The sequence below is a fragment of the Xenopus laevis genome, chromosome 6S, assembly GCF_017654675.1.
Source record: "Xenopus laevis strain J_2021 chromosome 6S, Xenopus_laevis_v10.1, whole genome shotgun sequence".
NCBI lineage: Eukaryota > Metazoa > Chordata > Amphibia > Anura > Pipidae > Xenopus > Xenopus laevis.
In genome coordinates this window covers 54,741,419-54,753,679 of record NC_054382.1, presented here as the reverse complement: position 1 = coordinate 54,753,679, position 12,261 = coordinate 54,741,419, and the positions used below count along the sequence as shown (strand labels likewise).

General features: G+C 40.1%; 1 protein-coding gene across 7 annotated transcripts in view; it reads left to right on the top strand.

The window, feature by feature from the left end:
* The window catches only part of septin7.S (septin 7 S homeolog), a 169,606-nt gene that overhangs the window by 107,462 nt on the left and 49,883 nt on the right, over positions 1 to 12,261 (top strand). For all 7 annotated transcript variants that reach the window (XM_041567592.1, XM_041567591.1, XM_041567595.1 and 4 more), the window contains one exon: positions 287 to 412. In XM_041567592.1, coding sequence (XP_041423526.1) covers positions 287 to 412 — 126 coding nt within the window. The remainder of the gene's footprint in view (positions 1 to 286; positions 413 to 12,261) is intronic.

The window sequence follows — 12,261 nt, the reverse complement described above, 5'->3', positions numbered from 1 at the left end:
CTTTCCATTCTTGAAGGGGTGATATACCCCCATTCCATTATATTGTGCTTGTGCTGGCCTATATGGTTTTTGTTATTTCTTGAGCTACACAAGACAAACATGTTTGGTACTTGCAAGCAAGATAGGTTGCCAGTGCGCAGATAATCTAATGATCTGCCTTGCAAGGACCAAACATGGAGTAATTTCATTTTAACACTTTACATTGTTTATACTCCAAAAATAAGGAGAAAAATATTTTTCATCTAGTTTTTTGCTACACAACGTTTTGCTTTATATTTTTTTTTAGAACTCATATGCAAGATCTCAAGGATGTGACCAACAATGTACATTATGAGAACTACAGAAGCAGGAAACTGGCAGCCGTGACTTATAATGGAGTTGATAACAATAAGAACAAAGGGCAATTAACAAAGTAAGTGCCATTCACTACATATCCTCTGTTCTGTGTAACATCTCCGTTTTCCATTCATCTAACCTTTTACAATATTCATTCTTTCAACATACACATTTCAGATCACCACTCTCTTGTGCATGCTCTACAGTTCTCTCCTCCTGCCATTACTGGTTGCTTTCCTATCTGTAAAGTGTTTTGTACATGATTTGCATCCATATTAAAGGGGTGGTTCACCTTTCAGTTAACATTTAGTATGTTATAGAATGGCTAATTCTCACCAACTTTTCAATTGGTCTTCGTTATTTATTTTTATAGTTTCGAAATTATTTGCTTTCTTCTTCTGACTCTTTCCAGCTTTCAAATGGGGGACCCCATCTAAAAAAAAACAAATGCTCTGTGAGGCTGCAATTGTATTGTTAGTGCTACTATATTACTCATTTTTCTAGTTAGGCCTCTCCTATTCATATTCTAGTCTTTTATTCAAATCAGTGCATGGTTGCTATGGTAAACTGAATCCTAGCAACCTGATTGCAGGAATTGCAAACTAGAAAGAGCTGCTGAATAAAAAGCTAAATAATTCAAAACCACAAATAACAAATGGAAATCAATTGCAAATTGTCTCAGAATCACTCTTTACAAAATACTTAAGTTAACTCAAATGTCAACAACCCCTTTAAGTAACGTTACCGTAGCTATATATTCAGAAAACGATCTTGGTTAAGATGGTTACACATGGCACTATCCAAATTGCAATCCATTTGTACAGAATATGGCCACATGTGTGAATGACACTGTACTTAAACAAGAAGTGTGGGCGAAATGTATGCAACTAGTAATGAGTGAAAATTTTTGATGAGTTTCACCTCAAAAATTACGCCCATAGGCTCCAATGGGTGAAAAAAAAATTGTTGCGCCCTCAGACTTCAATGCATTTTGTGGAATTTTCACCATTTCGCAAATTTTTGGCAGAGCGAAACAGGTCAGACTCGCCTATCACTATATGCAACGTAATAATATTTTTTGGGCAGGCCACCCATACGAAGCAGAAAGGGCACTAGCTACAGGTCTTCCCACAGACTTCCAATCCATCATCAACTGAGGCCTCTTGTTAGCCCAGTTCTGTTTGACAAATGCTAAAATAATTATTAGCAACTGTATTGGTTGCTTAGTTTTACACTATGCTGTGGCTTTTAGTGTGTAATGTTTTCACTCATCAGGTCATAAAGACCTTTAATTTATCATAAAGAAATGTATCCAATGTTTTTGGTCACAGACATTAACCTCAGGTGAGTACAATGGACAAACAAAGGCCTAAATCCTCTCCCCCATGCAAATGGTGCCAGAACAGTTTGCAAGCTGTCATAGCAACACTTGCAAACAGCTGTGTGTAGTGTTACATATGTAAATCTAATAGACACATAAGCAAAGTATCATTTATGTTAAAGGGATACTATCATGGGAAAAAAGCATTTTTCAAAATGAATCAGTTAATAGTGCTGCTCCAGCAGAATTCTGCACTGAAATCCATTTCTCAAAAGAGCAAAAATATTTTTTTATATTCAATTTTGAAATCTGACATGGGGCTAGACATATTGTCAATTTCCCAGCTGCCCCAAGTCATGTGACTTGTGCTCTGATAAACTTTAATCACTCTTTACTGATGTACTGCAAGTTGGAGTGATATCACCCCCCTCCCTTTCCCCCCCAAGAGCCAAACAAAAGAACAATGGGAAGGTAACCAGATAGCAGCTCCCTAACACAAGATAACAGCTGCCTGGTAGATCTAACAACACTCAATAGTAAAAACCCATGTCCCACTGAGACACATTCAGTTACATTGAGAAAGAACAGCAGCCTGCCAGAGAGCATGTCTCTCCTAAAGTGCAGGCACAAGTCACATGACCAGGGGCAGCTGGGAAATTGACAAAATGTCTAGCCCCATGTCAGATTTCAAAATTGAATATAAAAAAATCTGTTTGCTCTTTTGAGAAATGGATTTCAGTGCAGAATTCTGCTGGAGCAGCACTATTAACGGATTCATTTTGAAATTTTTTTTTCCCATGACAGTATCCCTTTAAGAACAAGACATATTGTAATATCTCTCTGCACCACATAGTGCACACAATCAAGCAAGATGTCTGGATAGCTGCACTAACATAGGGACTGTATGTTATTTGGGTATTAACTTGGGATATCTGATAACAGTGTCGGACTGGGATGCCAGGGGCCCACCAGAAAACCTTGGGCCCACTTTCCAAACTATTATTCCTCCTCTCCTCAGTCAACCTCTTTATTCTCCTAGTTTTTTTATCTACTTACTATATTAATCTACTATACTTTACTTTACTATATTATATCTACTATACTTTATTCTTCCATTATTAATCCTCTTTTTTACCATAAAGAAATAGAGAATGACCATGAAATAGGCCACATTCTTAGAAGCAAGAGGCCCACTGACACCTGGGTCCACCAGGAGTTTTCCTGGTATCCCTGTGGGCCAGTCCGACACTGTCTGATAAATTGGGAGGCTTGTGTCTACTTTATTGACTTACAATGAACATTTAGGCCAGGCTTAGTAGTATATTAGATTTGACATGTGAATGATTATTGGGATGGTAGGCATAAATATGACTACCATCCCATCTTTATTGGGTGTATGGCTTGTACAGACCCTACGTTATTCCTTATGATTAAGATATTTTGTACAACTTCAGTTGACAAAAAAAGAGATTGGAACATTGCAGAACTTTTTTTTCCCTTTTAACCAGGTTAAACCCTTTCTCTGCCGGCTGATTTGGCCTAAATGCAAACATCTACTGCCAAGCAGTTTTTAGACATTTTGCACTCATTAAGTTTACTTAAATTTTTTGACAAGAAAACCTACGTGAAATAAGAGACATTATATATTGTTTTTTCCTTAATGAATTGGGTTTGAACACTGAAACGAAATTTTGTACTTTTTCTGGAGATATAACAGAAATTTTGAGTGAAATATGTAAAAAAATAAATAAATAAATAAAAAAAGTAAAATAAATAAAAAAAAATTTTTTTTTTCAAAGAAAAATTACATTTACTGACAAAAATGTTACTGTTTGTAAAAGGCCTGATTCTGCTGAAACCAACGATGCCAGATATGTATTGGTATCCCACTTTTCTTGTCCGCAACACACCCAAATAATAAAGCAGCATTTTGTTAAATTTACCATTGGAACACAACAGATAAGGGCATCTATAGGTTAACATGGCATAACTAACGATCTCTAGGTTTTAAGCTGTTTTGTAGTTTGTGCTCTAAATGTAGCTGCATTCATAAAGATCAACCTAAAACGCAACAATGTTTTTGGTGATTTTTTTTTTCTGAAACACCATCAGTATCGCAAAGTCCAATGAACCCAAATATGAACAAACAAGTTCTCCCAAGTAAAACAATACCCTGCATGTATCGGTGAACCTAAAGACGCGGCCTCCAAACACCCCAAAACAGGGAAATACATAAGGGAAATTTGGGGCTGTGCACACCTTGCAGTTCTTGCCTCTAAACACCCCTTACCTGTGAAATACCCCCCACAAACTATATATTCCTTGCAGCTATTCAGCGGCACCTTCCTTGTTTTCCTACATGCAAATCTGTGGGCTCCATAGAATTTTGCAGTTTGCCCTTAAAAAAAAAAGTTTCAAGGTTAGATTTCTCCCCAAAATTGCCATGACTACTAAAAAAATAAAAAAACTGCTAAATATCAATCAGCAACTTCTCCTGAACAAAACGATACCCCACATGTTTGGGTGCACCTAAAGATGCGGCTTCCAAACACCCCAAAGCAGGGGCAATACATACGGACAATTTTGCTGGAAAGTTTGGGGCTGTGCACACCTTGCAGTTCTTCATTCTAAACATCCCCTTACCTGTGAAACAGGGTCAATACATGAGCAATTTCAGCTGGTAAGTTTTTTGGCTGAACTCTAGATGCATACCTTGCAGTTCTTCAGTCTAAACCCCCTTACCTGTGAAATACCCCCTCCTTGAAAGTGCACACCTGCAGCTATTCAGCAGTGCCATCCTTACTTTCCTACATGCAGAACTGTGGACGCAGTTCTCTGTAGAATTTCTAGTTTGGCCTGAAATAAAGAAAAAAGGATCCAAAGTTAGATTTCTCCCCAGTATTGGCATGAAACCTGCTAAACATCAGTGTAGAACTTCTTCTGAATAAAATGATACCCTACATGTATCGGTGCACCTAAAGACCCAGTCTCCAAACACCCTAAATTTGGGGTTGTGCACACCATCGTTTTTCAGTCTAAACACCCTTACTTCTAAAATACCTCCCCAAACTATTTATGCCTTGAAAGTGCACACATGCAGTTATTCAGTGGCGCCTTCCTTGCTTTCCTACATGCAGATCTGTGGGTGCAGTTCTCCATAGAAATTTGCATTTTGCCCTGAAAAAAAAAAGCCCCAAAGTTAGATTTTTCCCCAAAATCATACCTCCCAACATTTTGGAAACAAAAAGGTTTTTTTGACCATGCCCATTTTTTGTGGCCACACCCCCTAATTACATAGTAAGTTAGGTTGAAAAAAAGACATGCGTCCATCAAGTTCAAACTTTCTACTTTTTTTAACCTGCTGGTGAATTGCTCTTTAACAATGTCTAGTAATGGCAGTTGATCCAGAGGAAGGCAAAAAAACCCCGTCTGAAGCCTCTCCAATTTGCTTCAGAGGGGGAAAAAGAAAAAAAATCGGACTAGTCCCTGGATCAACTTGTACTTCCATAACCCTGAATTCCTTCACCTGCTAAAAAGCCATCCAACCCCTTCTTAAAGCTATCTAATGTATCAGCCAGTACAACTGGTTCAGGGAGAGAATTCCACATCTTCACAGCTCTCACGGTAAAAAACGCCTTCTGAATATTTAGGCGGAACCTCTTTTTTTCTAATCGGAATGGGTGACCTTGTGTCAGCTGAAAAGACCTACTGGTAAATAAAGCATTAGAGAGATTATTATATGATCCCCTTACATATTTATACATAGTTATCATTTCACCCCTTAAGCGCCTCTTCTCCAGCGTGAACATCCCCAATTTAGCCTTAGTCTTTCCTCATAACTAAGATTTTCCATACCTTTTACCAGCTTAGTTGCCCTTCTCTGCACCCTCTCTACATTACCATAATTTCGCAGGTTATGAAAGTTTGAACAAATTTCTGTGGTTTTTGTGTGTTATTACAGTTTTGCTAATGAAGGTGAATTGCTCTTTAACAATATCTAGTAATGCCACTGGTGATTTTGTTTTAACTTTGGAGCAAAGCCCAGTACTGATGTGACAGAAACTGAGATACAATTGCACAATAGGCAGCCAAATGAGCATGGCTGGTTACTGAAATACACCGCAGACTAGTGCGTAATGTAACCCCGTCTCTCAACAGTGTTTTAAATGCTGTGATGCAATGTCTGGGTGCCACAAGAAGTGTTAGCCAGGACTGTGTATGAATAAACCAGCCATGTTCAATATGTGGCCCTTCAGCTACTATTCCACAATGGAAAACAGTTATACTTTACAGTACATACAACTCCAAACATTTAGTGCCAGCAACCTTCACCAGGCTCTACAGCATTTCTGCTTCTCTTTCTCTGCGCTGCAGTCACTTGTTGGTTGTTTCTGTCCAAAGATAAAGTTTCCAAGGATGGTTTGCCCCCCCCATACCTATTGAGGCAGGCAAATAGCCCCCACCTTTCAGATGCAAACAACAAACTGCCTACATCTAGTCTGTAATTGTTACAGTGTAGCCCAATATACAGGTCGTTATATATGCTACACCCATTAACTAGACCTGCAATATCCAGTCTGTGGCCCTTCCAACACCCTTTGCCCTGGGGATCCCAATATGGGTGGGGCCCTTGTAGATAAATGTATATAGTGAATAAAGTACCCCCTCTTGTAAAATATAAGGATATTATAAGTTACCGAGGAGTTTCATGACCATATAAAAGTACAGGTCATGGAACTCCGAGGTAACTTCTAATATCCTCATATTTGGCAACTGGGGGTACTTTATTTATTATAATACACAAATTTCAATGAGTCATGTGACAGAAATGACATCAGAACTCACCATTTATAACTGATGACATCAGAACTCACCGTTTATAAGGATATAATTTACAAGATATTCATGGCTTTTGTGTATTATAACTGTATACTGCAGCTATAACTATAACAATTATAGCTGCAGTACCACCTTTCAACATGAGATGGCGCTGTTTATATGTGAGCAAGCAGCGTCGGCGCTGTTTCCAGGCACCCCATTACCTGTGAAATACCCCACAAATTGTATAAGTAGTGAACATACACACCTTTAGTTTTGTAGAAGTGATGTCCTTGCCTTCGTATATACAAAATTCTGGAGGCTATTCACCACAGAATTACATGGTTACAGATTCAACATTAGATTTCTCTCCAAAGACGAGTAATAAAAAGTTACGCTTCTTTGGACCCTTTTGTTTTATCCATAATCAATCGCACCCTTTGCTCCCCCGGTAGTTATGCCACTGCCGGCTCATTAACCCTTTAAGTGCCACAGAACGTAGAATCTACGTTCTGAGGCAAAGTAACATGAAATGCCACAGAACGTAGCTTCTACGTTCTGCAGCATTTCACCCAGCGCAGTGAGCGATGCGCACAAAAAGCCGGCGCATCGCTTCTAAGAGGCACAGATCCCCTTAGGCAACGAGCAGAGGTGGTCCACTTACCGGATCGCTGCGTCGATCGTCGCAGGCAGCCAATGGGAGCAGTGGAGACCACGAGGAGCACACTGATGACGTCTCCACTGCTCCCCCTATAAATAACTCCCCCCAACTGACACACCTTCCCTCCTGCTGCGCACTTTTGGTTGCTGGAGTACCCCCTGCTGCCTGTCTGAGCTTTGATCGCTGGATTGGTCGCCTGGATTGCCTGGATCCAACATTGTGAGCTGAACTGCACCTCTCTACACCCTTTATTTTACATATTCTCTCTAAAAAAAAAAATCTTTTTTTTTTCTTTTTTTTTCTTCTGTCTTTGGCCTTAGCACACTTACAGGCAACTTTGCCAAGCTCACACTCACACTCCCACACTCCCACACTCACACACACACACACACTCACACTTACACACTTACTTTCTTACTTTTTATCTCTACTTATTTTTTACTTTGCTTTCTTTAGTCATTTGTCTTTATTTGTTGCTCAAACTTTATTTCTGCTCTGATTTGATTGCATTTTACTGTTTTTTGGCCATTTTCATCATTGGTTTGTGATTTTATTGCACTTTTATTGCACTATTACTTTTTTGGTTCTCATCCGTTTCTGTTTGCAGTGACGCTGGTGGATCTAGATTTCTGACCACCGATTTCACTCCAATAACTTCATTTTATTGCTTTTAGTGATTTTATTACGTTTATTCTTTATATTTTTCTTTACTGCTGGTTTAGTTTTCTAGAAAAGTTTTCCCCTACCCAAATAACTGTTCATTGTATTGCTTTTGGTGGTTTTATTACGTTTACCCTTTGCATTGTTCTTTGCTGCTAGTTTAGTTCCCCAAAAAACTTTCCATTTGCAGTGACGCTGGTGGATCTATAGTTCTGACCACCAATTTCACTCCAATAACAGTTTTTTTATTGCTTTAGCTGTTTTTACTGCTTGCTTAGTTCCCCCGAAAAAGTTCCCTTTGTAGGACACTAGTGAATCTAGGACCCTTGACCGCTGAATTTAGTGTATTCGCTGTTCTTTTATTGCTTTGAGTAGTGTTGCATTTTAGTGATTTTTTCAGGAGTTTTCTTTGCACTGTTTATTGCACACTTTATTGCTTGTTTAGTGCCCCAAAAGAAAGTTCCCTTTGCTGTGACACCATTTAGTGGTCTTATTCTGTTTTCTGATTTTAGGTGATTGTTCCAGAAAGTCAGGGATTACGTGGATTGTAAACTGTGCCATATCTTTATTCCATAGCATTCCATAAGGGTTCATTTGTTCAAGCTCAAGGTTTTTTCTGTTGGTCATATCTTGCTGCCTTGCTTTTTTTCTTCTTCTGGTTGTTTCTGTTAGCAGGGGTTAACTGTTGGTCATATCTTGCAGCCTTGCTTTTTTTTTTTCTTCTGGTTGTTTATATTAGCAGGGGGTTAACTTTTGGTCATATCTTGCTGCCTTGCTTTTTTTTCTTCTTCTGGTTGTTTCTGTTAGCAGGGGTTAACTTTTGGTCATATCTTGCAGCCTTGCTTTTTTTTTTCTTCTGGTTGTTTATATTAGCAGGGGTTAACTTTTGGTCATATCTTGCTGCCTTGCTTTTTTTTCTTCTTCTGGTTGTTTCTGTTAGCAGGGGTTAACTTTTGGTCATATCTTGCAGCCTTGCTTTTTTTTTTCTTCTGGTTGTTTATATTAGCAGGGGTTAACTTTTGGTCATATCTTGCAGCCTTGCTTTTTTTTTTCTTCTGGTTGTTTATATTAGCAGGAGTCTCAGTCATCTTGCTGGCTTGCTTTTTTTTTTTTTTTTTGTGGTTGATTGTATTTTTTTTTTATTTGTTTGACTTGTCTATTGATTCTTAGCTTTGTAGTTGTCTGTAAATTTCTGGCACAATGGCCAAACGGTTTTATACCGCTGAGGAAGCGGCTAGGTATTGCGAGGACTCCAGCTCAGAGGAATTTAGCAATTCCGATTCTGAGTATGTCCCATCTGATGACTCTAGTGAGGAATCAGAGATTGGTGATAGCAGCACTATTAGCGCAGAGGCTAGTAGTAGCGGCACGCTTACTGCTGAAGAAGCAGAGGAAGAGGCAGAGGCTGGTGGCAGTGTGCCAGATGCACCCATGGAGGTAGAAGAGGGTGAGGGTAGTGGTGATGCAGCAGTCGGAGCGCCTATGTGGGGGCCTCCCTGTAATTATGCCCCCGAAATTCCCCCATTCACTGCAGTCGCGGGCGTCAAGGTGGACACCACTAACTTTCAAATCATAGATTTCTTCAATCTTTTTATCACAGAGGCCATCCTACAGGACATGGTCCAGTACACAAATTTATACGCTGAGCAGTATCTTGCCAGCCACCCTTTACCAGGGTATTCAAGAGCCCAGGCGTGGTATCCCACTACTGTAAATGAAATCAAAAGATTCCTGGCGCTCACATTGGCAATGGGACTCGTAGAACGCAATACCTTAGCTTCATACTGGGATACCACTACAGTCCTTTCCATCCCTCTTTTTTCAGCCGTTATGCCAAGAAACCGCTACCAAATTTTACTGCGGTTTCTTCATTTTAGCAACAACGCAGCGGCTGTTCCCCCTAATGAGCCCGGTCACGACAGGCTTTACAAATTGAGGCCCCTTATAGATAGCCTGTCTCAGCGCTTCACAGAGGTCTACACCCCCTCCCAAAATATATGTGTGGACGAGTCCCTTTTGCTCTTCAAAGGGCGCCTAAGATTCCGCCAATACATCCCTAGTAAGCGTTCTCGCTATGGGATGAAATTTTACAAACTCTGTGAAAGCAGCACTGGCTATACTAATTCTTTCATGTTCTATGAGGGAAAGGACACTAATTTGGACCCCCCCGGTTGTCCCCTTGATTTGACTGCCAGTGGTAAAATTGTCTGGGAGCTCATATCTCCACTGTTGGGCCGAGGTTACCACTTATACGTGGATAACTTTTACACTAGCATCCCCTTATTTAGAACCCTTTACTGGTTGGACACCCCAGCCTGTGGCACCGTTAGGCAAAACCGCAAAGGACTGCCTAAGGAACTGGTGCAAAAGAAATTAAAACGTGGAGAAGTATATGCTCTTAGAAGTGATGAGCTCCTGGCACTAAAATTTGCAGACACAAAAAATGTTTGTATGCTTACTACTATCCACAATGAGAGTGTAGTTGTCCAACACAGACGTGGCAGGCCCGCAAAATCAAAGCCACTCTGTTGTAAAGAATATAGTAAGCATATGGGTGGCGTTGATAAAACAGACCAAATTCAAACTTACTATGACGCCACCAGAAAAATCAGGGCCTGGTACAAAAAAGCAGCAATTTACATGATTCAAATGGCCCTTTATAATTCCTATGTCGTTTACAAGGCGGCAGTACCAGGCCCAAAATTGTCTTTATACAATTATCTGCTGCAACTGCTCCCTGCCCTTTTGTTTGGTGATGTACAGGAGGTTCCAGAAATGCCTGGCAATGACAATGTTGCCCGAATGGTGGGTAAGCATTTCATTGCACAAATTCCACCAACTCCTAATAAAAGATATGCCCAGAGAACTTGTAAGGTTTGCTGTTCCAGGGGTGTTCGAAAAGATGTGCGATATTTTTGTCCCAAGTGTCCTAGCAAGCCTGCTTTGTGTTTCCAACCCTGTTTTGAGGTGTACCACACTGTGGTACACTACGAGAGGACTTGAGTTGTGTTGGTAGGTTAGGGTTCTCTGGGTTTGTTGGTGGTAAAAGGATGTAGTAAACTTGGCATGCTCTGTTTTTATGCACATGCTGGCAAAGTGATGCTTTTTATTTCGTGTTTTTTTTGAAGTTGTGATTGTGCAGTGGTTTTTCAGTGGTTTTTCAGGTTCAAGCCCCTTTTGAGATATAACATTTCACACGCTAGGTGTCTATTCACATGCTAGCAATAACTGGTTAGGTGTGCTGGCAAAACAATGTGCTTTTCTTTTGTATTTTGTGCAGTGGTTTTTCAGGTTCAAGACTCGGCAGACAGACGGCACTTCTGGAATAGGTTTATTGGGGTTGCTGCTGTAAAAACCTAACGTGTTTCGGGAGTAGATCCCTTAGTCATAGGTCCTATGACTAAGGGATCTACTCCCGAAACGCGTTAGGTTTTTACAGCCAACCACAATAAACCTATTCCAGAAGTGCCGTCTGTCTGTCGAGTTTTGTAGCGTCCACAATGGGGACACTGTTTGACTGAGCACCTGGATATAGGCAAGAGCGGTGAGCAGTAGCGGTCCTTCTTTGTTCTTTATTTTCAGGTTCAAGCCCCTTATTGAGATCTAACATTTTACGCTCTAGGTTTTTATGCACACGCTAGCGATAACTGGTTAGGTGTGCTGGCAGAATGATGCGCTTTTTTGTGTTTTGTGCAGTGGTTTTTTGGATTCAAGCCCCCCATTGAGATCTAACATTTCACACTCTAGGTTTTTATGCATGAGCTAGCAATAACTGGTTATATGTGCTGGCAAAATGATGTGCCTTTCTTTTGTTTTGTGCAGTGGTTTTTCAGATTCAAGCCCCCCATTGAGATTTAACATTTTGGCAGGTACCTACTTGGCTTATAACTAGGTTATAGATAATTGTATGTAGGTTTGTTCTTAGTCTATGCATTCAGCTTTTGTGTTGAGCTACGGTGCTTTAGGCCAGTTGTAGTTTTATGGATAGCATTTGTATTGCGCTGGTGCTATAGCAAAACTGAGGTGCTGGTTGGTCGAGAGGGCGCACGATAGAACTTGTGGTGCGTGATGAATACATGGGATGATGTGCATCTCTAATGCTGATGCCACAAGTCTTTTTTTTTTTTTTTTACTGGCACCTCAAAAGCTCCTCTATCAGCGCATTTATCTATAGTTTTGTCTGTATTTCTGGGCAACATTTGCATTTGTTTTTGTAGATTTAGGCATCTCTGGATTTGTGGGTAGCATGTCTTCAGTTTTCTTGTATAGTAAAGGTTTTTGAGCACAGGGTGGCGGAACACTATGGTCTTCCATTTAGAATTGTTTATAGTGTAGGCATTCAGAATTTTTTTCCCGAAAAGTTGTGGTTGGAACAATTCATTTTTTTGTACTTGTAGCGCACATTGAATATTTATGCAGTATTTAGGTTAGACAAGTTGCAGTGGCTCTCTGAATAGGAATAGTA